The sequence below is a fragment of the Streptopelia decaocto genome, assembly GCF_964273445.1.
Source record: "Streptopelia decaocto genome assembly, chromosome: 6".
In the NCBI taxonomy this organism is placed as follows: domain Eukaryota; kingdom Metazoa; phylum Chordata; class Aves; order Columbiformes; family Columbidae; genus Streptopelia; species Streptopelia decaocto.
Genome location: NC_138660.1, coordinates 56,124,346 through 56,145,003, shown reverse-complemented (window position 1 = coordinate 56,145,003; position 20,658 = coordinate 56,124,346). Strand labels below are relative to the sequence as shown.

The 20,658-nt window shown below is 43.7% G+C and overlaps 1 protein-coding gene across 1 annotated transcript in view; it reads left to right on the top strand.

The window, feature by feature from the left end:
* CLASP1 (cytoplasmic linker associated protein 1) overlaps nt 1-20,658 on the top strand; it is a 171,773-nt gene that overhangs the window by 43,230 nt on the left and 107,885 nt on the right. The window contains exons 3-8 of the mRNA XM_082054938.1: nt 3,864-3,942; nt 4,193-4,296; nt 4,744-4,835; nt 4,923-4,998; nt 6,325-6,422; nt 7,626-7,693. Coding sequence (XP_081911064.1) covers nt 3,864-3,942; nt 4,193-4,296; nt 4,744-4,835; nt 4,923-4,998; nt 6,325-6,422; nt 7,626-7,693 — 517 coding nt within the window. The remainder of the gene's footprint in view (nt 1-3,863; nt 3,943-4,192; nt 4,297-4,743; nt 4,836-4,922; nt 4,999-6,324; nt 6,423-7,625; nt 7,694-20,658) is intronic.

Below are 20,658 nucleotides of genomic sequence, written 5' to 3'. Positions count from 1 at the left end.
CCATGGTCCAGAGCTGCTGTGTTGGAGCTGTTGTGGTAGCCCCAGGCTGGGATTCACTCTGGTCACTTTGTGCTGGATCAGCTGCTGCTGGATTGTGCAGTTTGCTTTCTTGGCCTTTTATGGGAGTGCATGTAGGTGTGTCTTGTTTTAAGCTGCGTTGGATGCATCTATTTGTCTGCCATGCTTGGTGAGTGTTTGCTGTTAGAGCAGATGATGATAGGCTGTCTGCTCTCTCATACGTGCAGCTGCCTGAAGGCCTTTCAACACCACCCAGCTATTAGAGGACAGATACCTGGAGTTTTTTGAAGTAAGGTTTTTATGAACTCTTAAAAATAACAAGTTTTCTGTATTGGGAAAGGCCATGTTGCATCCTGGGAACTAACAAGAGCCTTATTTATTTGGAATGATGGTGCCTTGGGACCTGGCAGCTAGAGCGTGGCAGAGGGGCTCGCTGACAGCTCTTGGTGCCTCTGAGACATTACAGTACTCTGAGACATTACAAAGCAGCAGCAGATGCCACTGAGCTGAATACTGGATGGCACAAATTGCTTTATTGACTGTCTTGAGGAACCTCCTGAGTCAAATAAGCAAATAATCTGAGCTGCAGACCCAGGGCTGTGCCACTGTGTGTTTCTGCAGTGGGTTTGAAAGACCTGAGATCTCCCATTTGGGGACCTGTATGAAGTAGGGGGCTAAAAGCAGCAGCTGCTGCCGTGGTATTTTCTTGGTTGAGGGCTGGAGTCCCCTGTGCTACTAGAGATATTGGTGAGTTGAGTCCTACCTTGCTTGGAGCATGAAGCAAGACCTGTGCTGATGTAAAAGTCTGGAATAGCTCTGTAGTCATCAGCACTGCAGCGTTCCATGGAATTTCGGATGGAGACCTGCCCTGCCTGTGCCTCAGCAGGGGGTGGTGCCTCCTGGCTGACTTCCCCAGGGAAGGCTGTGCTGCAGGATCACAGCGACAGGGGACTTGCTGTCATGTCCCATCACTGCCCTGGCCCTGTGTGACAGTCTCCCCGCTCCTCGGGTCCCCCTGATCATCGGTGTGTGTTAATTCAGACAGAGCTTGAGTTGCTGCTTCAGTGGAAAACTGGAGTGAGCTCTTCAGTGCAGTCAATCCATTGCAGCAAGGGCTGGAATTTGATTCATTCTGCATTTGATGATCATGCCCTGGGTTTTCTGTTTCTCTACAAGGGATCTGTTGGATCACAATCCACACCCAATTTCAACTTTCCACCTCTGACCTTCAGCAGTTCCAGAGGCAGGTGGCACATCATGGTTGATAAAGGAATCCAGCATGGAAGGGAGTAACACTTGGTTATTTCCTCAATAGCTGTTCAAGCCACCACTGTAATCATCGTGCTAATTAGCTCTCCATTTCTGTAAGCACAACAGCAAAAATTCTTGGGAGGCTTCGCTCATCCTCCCTGTCTGATCCTGGGGGCGAACTGCAGGGTAACTGCCTGTGTTTGCACTGTGCATGTTTTCCTTTTAGTGTCTGAGTGGTGAGTTCCCCTGCTCTTTCTGGCTTGCAGGCAGTTTGAAGGAGAGATGGATGCCTTCCTCTCCTGGGATCAGATTTATCCCCAAGGCACAGCTCTGTAATTGCAGGCACCACACTTGTCTGTGCAAGATGCTGCTGGGTTATGGCTGATCAGACAGCTGTGAATAATGACCAGCAGTCATGGTCGCAGGGATGTTTCTTAAAAGCATCTCTTGGGTAATGAGGTTCTGAAGCCCATCCTCTTGCTGGGGCTCTGCTGCTGTACCCCAGCTCTGGGAGCTGAGGGATCTGACAGACACGGGGGCAATGAGAGGGTTTAAGGCAGCTGTCTGAGCGCTTGCCAATGGTAGATTAAATCTGGTGTGCAAGATGGATGTGCAAACTAATCACTATAAAAGCACGAGGAAGATTCTCCTTTAACATATGAATAGATTCTAGATCTTGTTGGCATGCTGCAGATGATGTCGAATGAAAATAATGACACAGCCAAAAGATCTGTTACCAGGATGGGAGAAAACTGCGAGAGCTGTTTGGAGGTGAAGTTTTATGTTGGGAGAAGTTAGGATGCAGGTGCTTGTATGAGAAGTTTCTTTTTTAGGAGACTAGATGTACAGTAGGCTGTTTCCTCTGCACGCTGTTCGTAGCTCCCAGCTATATGGCTGAATTTGGAGTGAATCCATACGACACGCTGAGGGGAAGGGAGCTCGGGCTGTGCACTGACCACTGGTGTGCAAAGCAGCCATGGCAACTGCGGCAGGAGGGTTGAAAGAGGCTGGTTGAGCGCTGCAACCTCGGGGTTCTGGTGTGGGCAGTAGCGTGAAAGACACTGGTGATGCTGTCAATCAACATAAGGCAGCCAGTGTGTTTCTTGTCACGCGTGTGTTCGATAGGAACGCCGCTGGTTTGCAGCGAGTATGCCAGGTCAAGAACCATACAGTGATAGGGGTTGGGGTGGGGCCACAGGACTGGTGGCACGGGCTGATGCTGCCGTGCTGGGCGGGGAGTTCGCTGTCCCGACCCAACCGACAGCTCAGTCGCCGCGGGTACCAGCCTGGACTCGTTTCTGTGGGTTCGTGTTAGCCGTGGAGCGGCCGTTGTTGTACACGCGCCGGGCACACGCCGCGGTGCGAGGTTCCAAAAATTGCGCCACGCACGAAGCGGGCGCTGGTGTGTTGCTTTAGGCGTTAGCAGGGCTGCCCTCACCACGCGTTCATTGAGCAGCCGCGCAACCCCAAGATAAGGACGGTTAAGGAAGCACTGTGGCGCGCCCCCGCTAGGGGAAAGCTAACCGCGCCCTAGGTGCGGGCGAGGGGCGGGGATCCGCCGGGCCCGCTCCCCCGCTGCCCGGCTCGGAGGCGCGCTGCGCTCGGTTGCAGCACGGAGAGCGGTGTTTCTGTCCCACCTCCGGCCCCGGTTTAAGCCTTTTTGTCGATTGTGGCGGCGCTACCCAGAGTGCTTTGCGCCAGCCTGGTGGTAATTTGCATAGGGGGCTGGCCAACCGCGCCGGGCGGTGGCGCTGACGGAGTGCGCCCCCTGCTGGCCGTCCCGTGCACACGCGTATGTATAGATGTTTGTATGTATAGGGGCTGCGCTGTGACAGCCATGGTGGCACCGCCTCGGCAGCCGGGCTGTCTCTAACACTTCCAGGGGTTGCTGACTTCAGCGCCTCGCTAAAAACATACGGAGCTCTGTCTCATACAAAACTATCGTGATCTACAGGGTCTTGCCAAGTGTCTGTTATACAAGCTATACAATATATTCGGTAGATGATGTAATTTTTTTTTTTTTGGTACTGTCATTAAATTGAGTTAATCAGAGGGTTTTTTCCAACCTGCAGCCTGTCCTGAAGCTTCTCTCAGAGTGCCTTCCCCCAGGTTTTAGTTATGTCATAAAAGTGTTTGGTTTAATTTTTGTAAGTGAATAGTTAAGCAGCTTTTAGTGCACACTGCTTTATAATTATGAATGTAATAATTGCAATCAATTAATAGAAATGTTAGTTACATCAAATACTGAAATTGTTATGTGCATGGAATGTATTGTGTACATTGCACATATATGTATGAATTTAGCATTGGGCGGCAATTATGGTTGTTGGCTCTGTCAAATCCTTGGTAGTGAATTTTGGCTTGCAAATGTCACAGGGGGAAATAATTTGGGGGCTCTTCTCTTTGGAAACAGCTTGGCTTGTCTGTCAGATGCTGCTCAAGGAGGAGTTGAGTGTACCTGTGCAACCTGTTACCTACGTGAGCAGCACCGTGGGGTGGGTGGGTGGGGAGAGGCCCTTCTTCTACCTCTCGGGTGCATTGGCCAAGGTGGTGGAGGGCTGTGTGCTAAAATGCCATCTGTCCTGTGCTTGCAGGTGGTTCTCCTGGGGATTGACATCCTTTCTGCGCTGGTGTCCCGCTTGCAAGATCGCTTCAAGGCTCAGATTGGCACAGGTAAGGGGTCTGTGTGTGAGGGGTGGATGTTGCCGTTGCTCTAGTGGGACCCCCTCAGGCTGCCGTACACAAAGCCTCTTGACTTTGTGCACAAAACCTTCCTTCTCCCCTGGAGAATACTCGGGAGGCTCTTGGTGGTTTTAGGCTCTGCTGAAAGGCAGGAGGGCTCATCCCTCCACGGGGCAGGGGAGGAGCAGAAGGGCTGTGTGACTTCTGAAGGATTTGGATGTTTCTGTTTCCTTTTTTTCAGTGCTGCCAAGTTTACTTGATAGGCTGGGAGACTCTAAGGACTCGGTGAGGGAGCAGGATCAGACCTTGCTGCTAAAAATCATGGAACAAGCTGCTAACCCTCAGGTATGCTTGGCAGCCCTTTGCAGTGTGAGTGAGTGGCAGCTTAAAAAGGAGAACTTTTTCTGTTAGACAGAAGGCTTTCTCCTGTGGCTCTGTTGGAAATGACTTAATCTCCCTCTGCCTTGTTATGAGATACTTGCTTCACTTGAGAATGCTGGTGCGTGTCAGGATACACACGGATGGGAGTGCGAGTGTCGGTGGGTTTCCCAGGGTGGGATGGGTCTTTGCACTTGCTTTGTGTAAGTAGAAGTATTGTTTTAGCTAGTAGGGAGTTACTGCGTGAAGGCAGCACAGAACAAAGAATTAGTCAGATCTAAAAATGTCTTCCTGCTTCTTGCTACTTATACATAAGCTCCAGAGATGTTATGATGTATGTCTGCTGGAGGAAAGAATCTGTCTCTTCCCCTACCTCCTTTTTTTCCTGTCTCACCTCTTCTTTCTCTTCCACAGTATGTGTGGGACAGGATGCTTGGAGGATTCAAACACAAGAATTTCCGGACAAGAGAAGGGATTTGCCTCTGCCTTATTGCAACACTCAATGCGTAAGTCAGAAGCTCCTGCAGACCTGTGTTACGTACACAAGCCTGCTCTGTGATTCACACTGGTACTCTCTTGTTCTTTATTCCCAGATCTGGAGCTCAGAGTTTAACACTGAGTAAGATAGTGCCACATATATGTAACTTACTTGGAGATCCAAACAGCCAGGTAAGCTTTTGCTGTGAGCCGCGTCTAAGGGTTGTGCTGACTGCTTTGTTGGTAAGCAAGGCTCTGTGTTCTGGCTGCTAAATTAGCTAATTGTGCTGCTGTTGGTGAGCTCTGAACAATACTGTTCATGAAGAGCCCTTGGCTGGTTTTGAAGAGATACGATTTGAAGTATGTCTAAACCAGCATTTCAAATACTCTGAGAGTTCAACAGAACATAAAATGTGCAGGTGAGGTGAACAGAGCAGGAAACCTTCCTGCCTGAGAGCCCGAATGCAGGGGAGGCTGCAGGGATCCCTCTGGGCTCCCTCAGCATCCTTCTGCCTTCAGAGAAGAGCTGCTGCTGCGGTGGGAAGCCTTCTCCTGGATGCTGGGACAGTGCCGCCCTCTCTTGGTGAGACATGGTGGAGAATCACAGATCCAGGTCAAGTGCAGGGCTTATCTGTGTTTTTGTTACTGCCCTTCTCAGAATGAGTGGTTTTTAATTTTTGTTTGTTTGTTTTTGAGTAATGCAGTTTGAGTTTCTGTAACTGTGAGCATCTGGCATGAAAACTGTGTTTAAACTATGATTATGGTTTCTGACTCCCACCTATAGGCGACCATTCTGACTGTGCCCACAAAATATCTTGTGTCTAGTTGTGACGCGTGTGGGTGCTTGGGCAGCTGCCATGCCATGAGCCGCAGGAGTACAGGGCTCCATAGATATTTCTGTAGGCAGAGCAGGTAGTTTACTTTCTCTGCCTGCTGTGTCTGGAGGGGAGGGGATTCAGTACAGAAAAGTGACACTTTAATCAGGTTTGTGGCTCTTCTGCTGGGAGGAGGGAAGGATGTGCTCAGCAATTTCTTGCACATCAGTTCGGAAAACATGCAAAATTCATGGTGGCTCAGGTGACTGATTATTCCTTCTTCCCTCCATATTTTGTTATCAACACAGAAACATAAGTTTGTAAGATGGCATTAAAAATCAGTTTGTTTTATAACAATCTAGCAATATAAGGTCTATTTGTGTCTGTTTCCTTTCTTTTTTGATCCAATAAATATATGTGGTGCACACAGTGTGTGGAGCCTGGCAAAGGTAGCTGAGCTCCCTGTATGTGTCCCTACATACAAAACCTTTCATCTTACGTCTTGACTGCTTTTCCGGTTAATTAGACCTGCTGATACTGCTAGTATCTGAAATGCAGGAATGGAAGCTCCTTCGTGAACTCTATGGTAACGTGTATAGCTGTTGTTGCTGAGAAATATGCAAATTTCTTTCTCTGAGGTAGAACAGGGCTTTATTTCTTTAAATTATATCGAGGATTGATTTCTCTCATATCTGACATTCAGGTTCGAGATGCAGCAATAAACAGCCTTGTGGAAATTTACAGACATGTTGGTGAACGTGTAAGGGCTGATCTCAGTAAAAAAGGATTACCCCAATCTCGGTAAGTTGAGAGTGACCTTATCTCTTCATTATTTTTGGTCTGCTTTTTATTCCCTTCCTTCCTGTAGAAGACTTCAGGAGCTGAATGATTGAACGTTTTTCTGGGATTAGGGTTTGGTTTTTTTTTCATCCTACAAACACTCAGGTTTCACTTACTGTGAATCCTATACCTTTGCCCAAATATGCCACAGTATCTTTGAAAAAAACAATAAAATATTACAGATTTGTAGTTAACTGATTTAAGATTTATGTAGTGTTTTTCTCTGTATATTCTGCATGTGTAGTGAGGACACTTAAGAGCAGCCTGTGTTTATGCAACTTAGAAGGCTGTCATAGACAAAAACTGAAACAAAACAAAAACCAAACCAAAACCACACAAAAAAACCACATGGCAAAGCAAAACAAAAACCCCAAAACACAAACAAAAAACAAAACACACGCACAAAAAAACCCAAATAAAACCAAACCAACCCTGAAAATAACTATGGTCAATAGCATTGATTCCAAGGCTTTATTAAAAACAAACAAACAAACCCAAACAAAAACCAACCCACACTGAAAGCAAAGCCACATCCCTCTGCTTCTGCCACTCCAGGTGCGCTAAGAAGGCTGCTCTGCATCTTGCTGCATCTCCAGTGTGCAGGATGGAGCGTGGCTGGACCCGGGGAGGGGTGCACATGGTGGGGTGCACATGGGGGAGCGCACTGTTGCCTCTTGTTCTCCAGTAAAAACATCTGCTGCCATAATGGGGCTTAAAGTAAAAAAAAAACTCTGGGAAGGAATAATGAGATGTGATAAGGGTCTTCTAGTCCAGCAGGCTTGTGACATGAATGGGAAGAAAGTGTCAGACCTGAAGACAAAAGTTGTGTGAAGGTGATTTTTGTGGCGTTTCTGCAAAAAATAAGATGGGGGAAGTAGTAACGAACTGGAAATGCATCTACAGTTGGACATGTCACATCTTCAGTAGTGTAGTATTTCCAGTTCTGTCTCTTACACCTCTGTAGTATCAGTTGTTTCTCAGTTCTTCCTATCAGCTGTTGCATGTTGTGGTTTTTTAAATTTTAAAATAATTTCGCTCCACACTGACATTTTTGACAGTGTTCCCAATGACCTGAGCGAAGCAAAGTTTGTCCTGTAACAAATTAGAAGATTCTTAAAGATTAAATTCTACTGTTCATTGTGTATTTCTTTAAATTTCAAACAGGTTGAATGTAATTTTTACAAAATTCGATGAGGTCCAAAAATCTGGAAACATGATCCAGAGTTCAGGTGGTGAGTAGAAGTACTTGCATTGTCTTTTTGGTGTTTTTAGCAAATTTTGATTGGTGAGGCATTCAAATGGACACAGAGCAAGCACAGCATTCTGTTAGGGAAAACAAGTATGGGTGATTGTTCAGAAATATATGCATTGGTTTTGCAGCAAATAAAACTGATGTTTAGTTAGTTTGCTCTGCCTTCCTAGTAGTATCAGAAGGAGAATGAAACATAAGTTTCAAGAACAGAAGGTGGTGTTAGAGCTGTCCTTCTTTTCCTCTTGGCTTTCATTAGTGAAATACATCTTCTCTTAAGTGTGTGCTTCTTTGTTTAAATTGTTCATAAGGTAAATTAAATAGTAATTTAAGAGAAGAAGCCTTTTCAGTTTAATGCTCTAAATAGCACAGAAAGTGTAAATATTAATGTAGTACTGTTCATTTGAAGCTCATTGTTTAGGGATTGCATTTTGCAGTTCCTAAGTTTGTGTGCTTTGTATGTTTATGACTGATAACCAAAGACCCTTATCAGAGCCTTAATTCTGTCTGTCTTGTCTGAGACTAGTATGTTGCTTACTTTAAAAAAAGGTGTGTATTACTGCTTTTCTTACAGATAAGCTTATGAGCTAAGAAGTATTTTCAGTAAGTATCACTCATTTTTTAGGAATAGATTTTCGAGAGAATTCTTGGTGAGGCAGTTGATCTTTCTGCCAACAGCCGAGTAGGGCAGAGATGAAGAACAGGGGTTCAATGCTGCGGGTTTCTGTCAAGCTCACACCCTCTGTAGGGCCAAGGGCATGAGGGGTGATGTGCCCCATCTCTCCCACCATCCTCTGAGAAGCCAAGAGAGCAGAGAGGTCTCTGCTTTTGAAATTGGAAAAATCTTTTTCACTCCTAGGCACCATTCTTCAGGCTGTATCTATTTTAAAACTGAGTAAACTTAATCCCTGCAGGAAATAATAAAATTGACCTATTTGAAAATTCTGCAGTTATTTTAGATTACTGAGAAATGTGATGTGATTCTTTTGTACATCTGGGAATGCAGGTTCCTCTGTGATGGAATGGGTTAAAATTATGCTTTTGCATAACGTGGGAAAATATTGGCTGTATAGGTAGATAAGGCAAAAAAGTGCGGTTAAGAAACAACATCCTTGTACATGTTTTAGAAGAAGGGGAAGTAAGTATTCAATCACTTAGCAAATATCTTAAGGTTTACAATCTCTAGGTGTGTATTCTGAAATCCCAACTCAAACTGAAACAAGCTTGCTGCTGTTCCAGCTTCTTTGCTTTCTATTTGGCTAACGTAGAATTTTTTTTTTTAGTAGTGGAATAGAATGGACTTGCAAAAAAGGAAAAGTTAATTTGATGCAGCATTCTACAATGTAGTTTGCTGTTGTCTGGAGTTTGAGGCGGCGAGACGTATGCTCCGTGGTGACACGTATTGCTACATGGTCTTCTAAATAAATGCTGTGATGGGATGATGACTGTAGGTGGCATTTCTGTTGGGTTTCTTCTCTAGGGGCAAGGAGAAAGATTTTGGAGCTTAATATGCCCCTAGCTAAATTTAAGTTTACAGAGGGTTTTTCTAATCCAAGTGAAGGTTATCTTGGTAGAAAATCAGGTATGTTGTGATGGATTAGAAGAGTATTTAGTATGAAATGGGTGAGATATATGTAAGAATAAACTTCAGTGAGGAGGAAGAAACTGGAGTTAATTTATTTGCAATGCAAGTTTTAGCTGTGCAATTACTTTAACATCTATGCATCCCAGAACAGCACCAGAGACATCAGTTACTGATACCTGTGACTTCTAAAAGGTGGTTCTGGTCTCTAGACTGAGCATCCTAGCACATGCTGTGGTGTGATTCAAGGCTGCTGGCAACATGGAAAACATCAAAGGCAGCAGGGGGGGACAATAGGGATAATTTCTTCCGGGCTGACAGTTCTTAGTGATATCTCTTTCCAAGAAAGCAAAACATCTATTTTAAAACTGCCAAGGAAGGATCCTATTGGAAACATTTTCTATTTTTTTCCCTCATAAGTGCAAGTAAAGCATCTATGTATATTAAATCTGTTCATTTTAGGCTTCATTTAAAATTATTTTAATACCCCTTCCTCTGTCACTGTTTTGATAAATTTAAAGATTTGCTGTTCGTGCACATGCAGTGCCTGAGACCTTACACACCCCATCTCATGACCCTGACTCCATCTCCAGGCTCTTTGTGCTTCCAGGCACAAGAACTCCTGTATTCCTCTGGTTAACCCCGTCTGCTGGTGTCCCGCTGTCCTGGTGCAACCCCTACAGTGTCTGTGTGTTGGCATTTCTTCTCCATTGTGTTGCCTATGCAGGCACTGAGACCCAAAAGCAGCCTGGAGAAAAGGGAATTAGGGAGAATGGAGGACTGTTAAGGGGTTCAAGAGCAAAGCATGAAGAGGATGGGATCTCCCACCACTCTGACAGGACCTTTTCATCTTCCTTACCAATAAAAGTCTGCAGTTGCATGAGTTAATTTTAAAGTAGTCCTCACTCGTGAAGCTAATAATGAGAATATTAGTTATAATATCTCTTTTTGTGTGTTTGAGGGGAGGGTTCAGTTTCCCCACAGTGCTATAGGCTGATTAGTTCTTCCTTGCCCTCCAAGCACAGCACAGATGCAGCAGACACGCTCCCTGTTTCTAATGTGTCAACAGCTCTCTGCAGCTTCAGTTTATATTTTTGAGGTTGTGTAAGCCCGCGGAGGAGGCTTATCTTCACCCATGGTCACAAGTTTATTATGACCTAAAGACAAGCTAAGTTGGTCAGGTTTCTTCTGTCCCTGACACCTCCTGCAGCTTTGGAACAAAGGTGACAATCTCAGCAGCTGTCAAAATCACCAGGAAAGATGATGATAAATATTGCACATCCAAAAGATTTGCCTTTCTCAGGAAGTAGTTATTTTGATCTTTTTAATTCTTTGAGTCTGGCAGAGTATGGTATTGATTATGAGGATACCTATCTGTTATCGGTAGTACCACTCACTTATTTTTGATTGTAATGCCGGTACGTGTGTGAACACACCACTAACGCTTTAACCTTCACGTTATGTTACATGACCTGGATTAAATGACTTCAGGCAATATGAAGGAGTTATGCTGTGTCTTACAAGCTCCCTTTAGTCCCTCTGTGTAGCTGGCATGCACTATTTCCAGCTCTGCGCAGGCTGCATCAGTGTCCCAGAGGTTTTGGGAGGCAGACTGAAGTCTGTATGCCCTGCCCTCGTCGGTGTAAAACAGCACTGCAGGAGGAGCAGCATCAGCTCCCTCATTTCTGCCCTGAGCTGCTCCCAATGTTGGGTGTGTGCCGACTAAAAAGTGACAGGTTTCATCCCTTAGGAAGGGCTTTTTTTGTTGTTTAGGGTTAACACATGCCTCTGGAATAGAAGGGTTAACTAGAAGCTATATCATGGCTTCCGGCTCATGAGAAAGATCAAGCCTAACTCTTTTTTTTTTATGTGTTTTTACGGGTGAATCCGGCGAATCTGTACTTCTCTGGGTATTTCAGGTGACTAACCAAGAGCAAGCTGTTGGCTACGGTGTCACTTGTCACTGAGCCCTGGCCCAAGAGTACTAGAGCTGTGCTAATTACAATATGACTTGAAGGTGGTTGTCAGACCTGAGTTATTGCAGAACTTAGTGGTACTGGGCAGGCAGGAAAGCAATTGCGGCCTCTGAAATGGTTAAATATGGGAAAAGAATGGTCGAAGAATGATGAGTAAAACTGGTTTCTTAGCTCTGAGACTACTGGTTGGGTTGAGTTTCCTTTAGCAGGTCACTGAAGATGCAAATAGAAAGCAACTGTAGCAGCATATTTTTTAATATATATCAGGAGTAATTTGGAGATTGTCAAATATTCTGTGAACTGTAAAATATTCCTTAATTAATGCTTCCCAGGGCATAAATAAAGAGAAAACTCTTCAGTCTATCAAAAAATGTGGTTAAGATAATAGGGCATTTTCTGATCCCATGAATAAATCAAATGAAACAACTCTAATCAAAATGTGAATTTTAAGTCTGTGAAAAGAATTCATATGTTCTATATTATCTTTCTATACCATGGTCCATTAGTGCTTCTTTGAGTTTATCTTGAATGGCTTGAATTTTTTGGGGGCTAGGTTTTGTTTGTATCATTTAGTAATACAAGAATTAAATGCATAGTGGGGTGGGGGAGGTTTGCATGGTAATCTGAGGTGTTTCATTAAGTCAGAGGGAGGTTTTGGCATGCTCAAGTATGCTGCTTGTTGCTAGGCTACCAGCAGCCCTTATAGCTAGAATATGAAGTTAAAATCCACATCGGATTTCTCGATGATTCTCAGTGCATCTCTGTTTTGTTGTTTGGTATATAATTAGTCAGCCTCTTGAAGCAAAAATTATAGTTTTTCCCCCTTTGGGCTTTCAGCAAGCTAATTATTTTTTGTGTAACTGCTTTTGCTAATTATGCGGATGCCTTTTTCCCCTGGGACAAATACATTTTCAGCATGAAAGAACCAATAATTGCCAGCTAGTGAGCTGCTGTGTTCATGTGGCATTGTGTGACAGTCTTTAGTTGGATGTGATACAGAGAGAGGCTATTGGACATAAACAGAGACTCCAAGAAGTCCATGCTGCATGGGTGTCCTTGGTATTATGTCTGGAAGGACCTGGACATAAAGTGTACAGTTTTTCCATGGATTTGAATTGACTTTGGGTCAGACTTGGACACCAGAAGACTTTATAATCAAGCTTCAGAACAGATTAAGAGTGAAATGAGTGATCTTCAGAGAGATATGGGCTGATAGGAAATGATGACCCAAACCCAAGCCATTAGTAATCAAAACGCTTTTTCTTTTTTTCTTTTTCCCTTGATTATTGCGATATAATGTGGTGTTCTTTGATGTAAACCCTTCTTTTTTATGTAAGTTGCAGAGTTTGTGGGAGATGCCGCTGCAGTGGTGCATGCAGGGGTGCTGCGGTGGTGTGCCCACATGGTACCTGGGGGTGTCAAGGGGACTGAACTTTCTCATCTACAATGAATTTCAACTTTGCTCACGAGGGCAAGATTAAGGGATAGAGGAGGTGGCAGTGGTCTTGGGCTGCAAAGAAATCAAAGCAGGAGATCTTAAAGCCAGAAGTTGGGAGCTGAGATCTTTCCCTCACGGACACTTGCACAGAGTAAGGTGAGGGGAGGATGCAATTTCAGTAGTTGCCTGTGTGAGTGTTCTAAGAATAAGCAGGTTAATTAAAACAATGCTGAAATAGCAGATGTGATAATTCCAGTTACTGGAAGCCTGTGAAGGAAGAGCAATGTTGCTCTTGAGAACAGAACTACTTCTGTAGTTGGGGTACTGCTTGAAGTAAAGATGCTTTTTATTGAATGATTTCTGTTATGATGAAGATGACACCTTGGAGGTAATTAGATGGAAACTAGAGCTGGCAATAAAGCAGAGTCACTGAAATGCTATTTTGATGTTTATTATAAGGAGGAAAAACCACCCCCATTTGCCAAGCACTGGTGTGCGTCTGTGGGTAGGATGTTGTTTGTTTGTCAACACACATATCCAAGCACCAGAATTACAGATGGGAAGGAGGGGCGACTGTCAGTGATAACACAGAGAGATTTTGAACCAACAAACGCTGCACTGTGCTTTTCTGCATTTGTACCTCCTTGTGCGATTTTGCTTCATTAGGGCTTGTTCTCTGTGAACGCTGTTTTCAAGTTGAAATAGAAAATTCCTTTCATTGACCCAGCATTCCTGTGGCATTAAAAAGCAAGGTCCTGCATGGGGGCTGAGAGAGCAGTAGCATCTGATATTTGAATGAGTACTATTAACTGATAGTGCATCCCTGGGGAAGGTATAGATGGACAAGCTCTGCTCCCTTTCTATTACACATCTTTGTAAATAAGCATATTACTGCCTCCTGGATTTTAAACTCTCCAGTTCAGAAGGGAGGGATGTGAGCAAGCAGGCGCAGGAGGACACATGGTGCTGAGCAGAATGCCAAGCAGGCTTTTATTTTGGAGGAGAGGTGGCAATCGCCTGCGAGGTCACAGCGCGGAGAAGTCGCTCGGGAGGGTGGAGAGTTTGCTGTGGTGAAGTTGCCGAGAGCCATGTACTGTGTGTGCTGCGGGGCTGCTCGAACCCAGCATCTACCCAGCGCCGCCGGTAATGACCACGGGGAAAGGTGGGTGCTAATGAATGTGCCACAGGGATGGATGGGTTTATTTATTAGCATCTTAATATTTGCCTGTTAAATTTATCTTTAACGGTGTAAAGAGACTGAAGCAACCCTGCAGTAAAAGGGGAGCTTACAAAAAAATAGCCTGTAAACATCTGTAGCCTGGTGGCATCAAGCTCAGTTAAAGCTACTATAAAATATGATAAATTATCTGTTTGGGATAAAGAGACAGGATATATATATATGAATAGAACAGGTTGTGAGAGGTGAAGGACAGGTGCATTTTCAGACACCCTTCCTGGTCTGTGGTGGTTTTGAGTGATCACTGAGGCTTCTATTTCTGAACTGCTTCCTCTTGCAGCATCAGCTGGGAAGATTATTTAAATTGGTTATAAATACTTTTGAATTAATGTTGAATCACAGTTCCAAGAATGCACCAAATGGAGACGTCACTGGCTCTTCTGCATTTTTGTGTTTTAACTGTCTTTCTGTACTGGAAAGGGTATCTGTGGAAGTCGGAGGGGCTGGAGGGGAGTAGCTGATGTGGAAAGGCAGAGGAGCTCTGCATCTGTTTACCTGTGAAGCATGAATTTGCAGGATAGAAGCATGTATTGCATTTATTTTTGGTAGACCAGAAGCCTGTGCCTTTCGTCTCAGCTTTCAGAGGAAATTATTTCTGTTTAGCCATCTTTGCAAAAGCTGCATCTGTTCCTTTTTCCTTCCCCTTCTTATCTCCATTCTGTGTACCTGTTGTCCTGTTGAAATCCTTATTACGTTGTGGATGTAGCAGACTAAATTTAGGAAGTCTGACATTATTGATATCTGAGTTGAATAGACCTTGGTTTTGTATCAATATTTACTGTCTCAAGACAAGAGTGAATGTGCAGCTCTTTTTGTAATGGATTAGAAGGTGGAGATCACCTGGGCAAACTGTATGTTCTGGAATTAATTCTACATGTGAACAATACACGCCATTTTCACAGGCATTTTAGGGGCTTGGATCCTTTTGGAATATTATGGTTTCACAATGCCTTTCCAAGGCAGTTATTACATGTATTTTCAGAGGAGGCAGAGGATGCGTGTGTGTGGTGTTATTTGTGAACTGTCAACAAATGTCTCCTAGTTTCAGGAACAAAACACCAAAGCCTATTTATAATGGTTCTCCTTCTCATCCCAAACTACATCACCTGGACAGTGTCACCATCTACAGCTGAGAGAACTTTTCAGTCTGGCTCTTCCTGTCCAGGTCAAAAGAGGAGTTGAGAATAATATATTTTTCCAAAATTGGAATTGTGTTGAATAATTAAGGTACTTAACTGCTTATTAAAGAAAACAAGCATGTATTTATTGTTCATGGAGCATGATAATTTCATCATTCTGGGAACTTCTCAGCTTTGAAAGATCAGCTGGTAGAATGAAGAGCCTGGGGCCATAGTCCAGCTGGTTTTATCTGCTGGGAAATGTCTGACCTCCGGGTCGCCACTGGTTGTCTGAACTGTGGTAGTAGCAAATGTCAGAAGAAAAATAAGTGTGTGAGTTAGTGCTATTGTGTCTTGTGGATTGAATCCAAAGTACCTTGACTGTAGGACTCCCTTGCAAAGGAGAGTAGACCAGAGTTGCTTTGGTTGTGTGTGTATCATCACTTCTCTAACCCTTGATGGGGGGTTGACAGAAACGGTCTTTTGGCAAAACTTTGGTGTAACCAAGCAGAACCACTTCAGCACTGCATTTCATGGCATTTCCAACAGACGTGCATAAAATGTAGGCTAGAAGAGTGAGCAGCTGAATGATGAAATGATGCTGTTTAATGTGGAACTCGTGAGCAAAAAGATTATCATGCACAATTCTGTTAACACTGATGGAGGTTAAATGCATGAATATCCTGCACATCTGGAGATGGGCTGCTTTACGCAGCGCCTGTTCTCTTCTTCCGCTTTGGTAGAAGTAGCATGTGGATCTGAGAGGCCTCAATGGTTGTCTTAGAGAACACATGAAACTTGGAACATGTTGCAAGGATGAATTTACAGTCCAGTGTCCGTAACAGGAATTGGAAAAGATCCTACACCTTTCCCATGGAAACTGCAGTAACATCTGGTAAAGCTGCAGAGACACTCACACTTCAGTAATGCTTAGTATCTGCTATGGTCTTTTCCTCCAATTTCTTCATGTCTTGCTGTGTCAGGTTGGTTTCATCTGTAAAACAAAGCCTCAGATCCTTAAAATTTCTGGACCAGTTTCCTGGTATCTTCTGTGCTGCTTTGCCCAGCTGTCTCTCCTTCATAGATCTTTTGTGAGAATGAGCTTAGGGTTCAAGGCTGGAGCAATATTAACTCCAGTGACATTTTCACATGAAAGGATTGACTCTAAATCTCATGTTTTTCATCTGTTACCTTTGTCATTTATTATACACAGCATCTTCCAGGGGCAAATTTATCAACGAGATGGTTCATATACAAGTGCGTGCACACACATCGGTCATTGTGAATGGAGCAGTGATTTTTAAGTCAGCCTTTTAATTCTCAACAGTTCTCTGAGAGATGGAAGTACAAATACTCAAATATCCTAAGGGAAGGCTGGCATGCTAAGGGCAACTTGGTGTAAGAAGTATCCCATAATTCTATATTCTACAGATTTGTGAGGCTTATTTGGGTTGTGTTTGTTTATGTATTTCACATACTGTCTTCAGTGCTTGTTGGGAAAGCACAGCAAAGTACTTCACTGAGCACATGAGACGGTATCACATGCTTTCTGCTGCTATGGGAAAAGAATTACATGAGTGTTCTTGATGTAGGAAACTCTGCCTGGGGCTCACAAACAGTTCAGTCTCCACAAAAGCGGCAGAGGGGTGATTGTCTCCCTTTCCCCCTTTTTGTGTGTTGGCTAGGTCCTGGGTTCTTGAGAACAGTGTCTTGATACTTGTTGTAGGCAAATGCTCTGGGCTGTTTTATATAGAATCACTGCCCCAGTTAGAATTAAATTGCTGTCTTTAATCAGCAGCCTCAGCAATGGCCAAAGGCTGCTTGGGGGAGAGATGAATTTTTTTGCACCTCTTATGGGACACTTTGAATTCTGTGCTGCTGCTCTCATTTATTTGATGAAATTTGTTTTCAGGTTGAGTGTGTAACAAGTGAATGAGTTCAGCTGCGGTAATAGCAGCCTTTGAGGACAGCAGTCACCCTAAGGTAATCAGTGAACTATAGGATAAGCTTTTAGGGGCAAGAAGAGTACATGAAATGTGTGTTTCTCCTGCTGGTGGTGAAGAGCATTCCTGCCTTTACACAACAGTGTATGTATGGCATACCCACAGTAGCTGCAGCTTCCATAACCATGAGATTTTCTTCAAGTATTAGACTGAAGAGCACCTGGTTGATTTCTAAAGAACCTAAGAGCAAATGCTTGCAGGCTCGAGGGTCTTCTCACGTCTAGTCGCTTTTCATATTCAAATCATTGACCGTATCTTCTCACCAGCTGGATGAGATGAGACTACCAAGTCCATTTCTGAGAAAGACATACTAATACAGATGGTGTATCCAATTTTAACATACAGTGGTAGAACAATAACTGCAGTTACAACCATGTGAGTTGGGGGCATGAAAAGGTCCTTTATTCTAAACGCAGGGGTGGACAAGTGCTGATTTGTTACTCCAGTGGGAAGTACAGTTCATGCATTGTCTGTACTTGGCCCTGGTCTGGCCAAGTTGCTCTCTTCCTTCATTCATTTTGGCTGAAGTATTTTGTTTGCAACATAAATATAGTGATGTGAAATAGAGCAAAACCAAACTATAATACGTAAAAGCGTCCTATTTTTGTAGCATTAAGACAGCAAATACTGCATAATGACTGGGTTTCTTCTGCCTGCTGAAGGAATTAATTCTGCCCTGCTGCTCTGTCAAAGGAATCCTTTTGTTGCATTGTGAGGCAGTTTGGGTCGGTCTTGTTTATTCCCTGAAGCCCAAAATTGCAGACAGCCCTGAATAATCCTGGCTTGGTTTACACCCTACGTGTAGCCTGAAGGGAGCTCACTGCAGCCACATCTTCATGAGGAAAACTGCTAATGGCTGTGTCTTTGCAGTTGACCTTCAGAGTCAAGCCAGGTGAATTTTAGTACAAACAGTGCACTATAGAGGTATATATACCTTTTATTCACTGTACAGTGTTACCAGAACTGCTTTTCTCAAGAGTGGCAAAACCTATAGCAACTACACTTCCAGACTTGCGCCTTTTCCTGTGGCAGACCTGGCCCACCATCCTTCAGAGCTCGTCAGGGCACCATGGAAGTCCTTTAGATGCTTGACATGGAAGTTTCTGGTATTAGATGCAGATGCCAATGTCTAATGAATATGAAACGTATGTGGACTTTGTTGGAGACAGGGATGGATACTGGTTTGACAGAGAGTTTTGGACGCTTATATGTAGAAGTAGGAAAGATAAATTTACACTTTTGTTTTAGTCTAAATCTGTTCCCTTTGATGTTAATGGGATCTTTCTGGTGATTTCAATGGGAAATGAAAGGAGCGCTTTGTAAACTGCTGCTTGACTATGTTGTAATAGCCTTGTATGGGTGTTTTAGGCATAATTGCTTCTAGACTTTCAAGGGGAAAGGGGAAATAGAAGTTTTGTGTGTGAAATAGCGTTGGCACTGCTTCTCAGATGTTTTCTTTATGAAACTGGCATTGGCTCTTACAGAGTTGGTGCTACTTCCACCCCCATGTAATGAGGCTGTTCCCTTCAGGTATGGTGTGGGTGGAAGAGAGACATGTACATCTTGCATCTTTAAGAAGTGATACATGTCTTCCACATACATCTCTCCTGAGTAATGGGACTTCTGTCTAGTGGAGCTCTGGCTCCTAATGAGACCTGACATTTCTAATTAGGTCTGCTTTAAGAATAATGGGTCTGATTTTGTTCTCGGTCATTTATATTTCTCCCCCTGACCCCCAGCTCTTGCTGGTGAGCAGGAGGGATCAGGGGCAGTCCTGGAGCCAGGCCTGGAGAGGCGGTGGCTCTGCCGGTGCCCTTCAGCTCCTATTTCTGCTCCTGCTGTTTGAGCTCTGTGCTGGCCAGGAGCTGAACCTGCAGAGACTTTAATCACACGGACCTTCTATGATGTGGAGAGACAATCATGTTCCTTTTCACCGGAGACTTAAATGAGATCTGATCCCAAGTTTCCCCAGGCAAAATGTTTATGTACCAGGTCACTGCAGCTTATTCTCTGTCCCTTCCCCCATAAGAAATTTCATGCTTGTTTCTAATGCTTTCCTCAGTTTTCTTATTTTTTGTGATGTGCTGGGTCTTGTCTCACTACAGTGGGCTTTCTCCAAGGATCTGAGTCTGGGGTGGGTCTTGAATATGCACATCGTGATCCTTGCTTGCTGCTCCCCTTAGTTTTGCTCCCTGAATCCTATTTATTATTGTGGGTTATAAAGCAGGCTTGTCCCTATTTTTGTCCAAACTATTTATCGTTTATAGCAATGTAGTATAAGAAACACTATGCATTCTGCCTGAGATTGTGGGAGTGATTATGGCATGGAAGTGATTTCTGTAAAACAACACACAGTACAAATGCCAATAAAAGACTGTAAGCAGCTAATCTCATCACTTTTGAGTTAGAATCTTGACTTTTCTGTACTAAAGTGCATAGACCACTGATTCCAGAAAACGTCCGAACTGGAGATAAGGCCTTCCCAGCAAGAGATTTTTCATTTGATTTTATGCAAGTTCCAGTGTTTTATGCACTACAGAGACTGAGGGGAGAGCTTTATGCTCCTTTTTGCCATGAGCTGGTAGCTTTTTAGCTTTGAGGATGGCTAGTGAAACACTGAAACAAGTTGCCCAGAGGATCTCCATCCATGGAGACTTTTAAAGCTTGGCTGGATGAGGCACTGAGCAACCTGATATGACTTTATGAGCACTGGTTGAGGAAGCAGGCTGGGTCATTTGACCTCCACAGGTCCCTTCCAACCTAAATTATTCTGTGATTTGTATTTGTACTTTTCGTTCAATAGGAGGCAGCAGTTATCAAAGAGCTCCAAATTATGATTTTTTTTTTTTTTAATTCAGTGCTTTTGTAGCTGTGTGTGTTAGCAAGCTGAAGACAAACATTTCCAGTGTCATTTGAGGTGGTGTGTTTGTCTGTTACTGAACACTTCAGTTTATCAAGAGCGATAACAGTGCTAAAGGCAGAAGAAAATGTGACCTCAGCTAACAACACAACCTGATAGCAGCACGAAGTGCCTGCAAGCCACAACAGAGGCACCTCTATAAATGGCAGCTTGTATCACTGTACATCCTCTGCTGATTTGGTATTATACTAGAATTGATGAGAACACTATTCTAGTTTTATTGGTCTGTCATCAGTGCGACTGTCAAGTTGCATGTGGGCATATTTAGTGAAGAATTAAGATGTAGGTTGCTCTTTGATTTTAATATTAAGAACTTAAAGCTGGATATTTAAAGATGGATATATTCTAGTTGTTTATCTGAGGAGCAGCTTACTACAAATTAGTATGTGAGACTGTATTTTGTTCCATCACTCCATTCTTCAAAATACTTTTAACGAGTCTTCTGAACTTTTAATGGTATTTTGCTGGCTGAGCTCCGTGTTCCTGTTCCCCAAGTAGGAAAACTAAACACTTATTTTAACTCATAATGTTTGAATAATTTTTTTTTATGTCTGTGACCAAGTAAAGTCTTTGACCCTCTTCTCATAATGTTTGCAAAAGTAAGCTAAGTAAGCCTGGTTTAAATGTAACCTAACTAAGAACCATTCACCTCAGCCTGCCCTCACCACCACCAG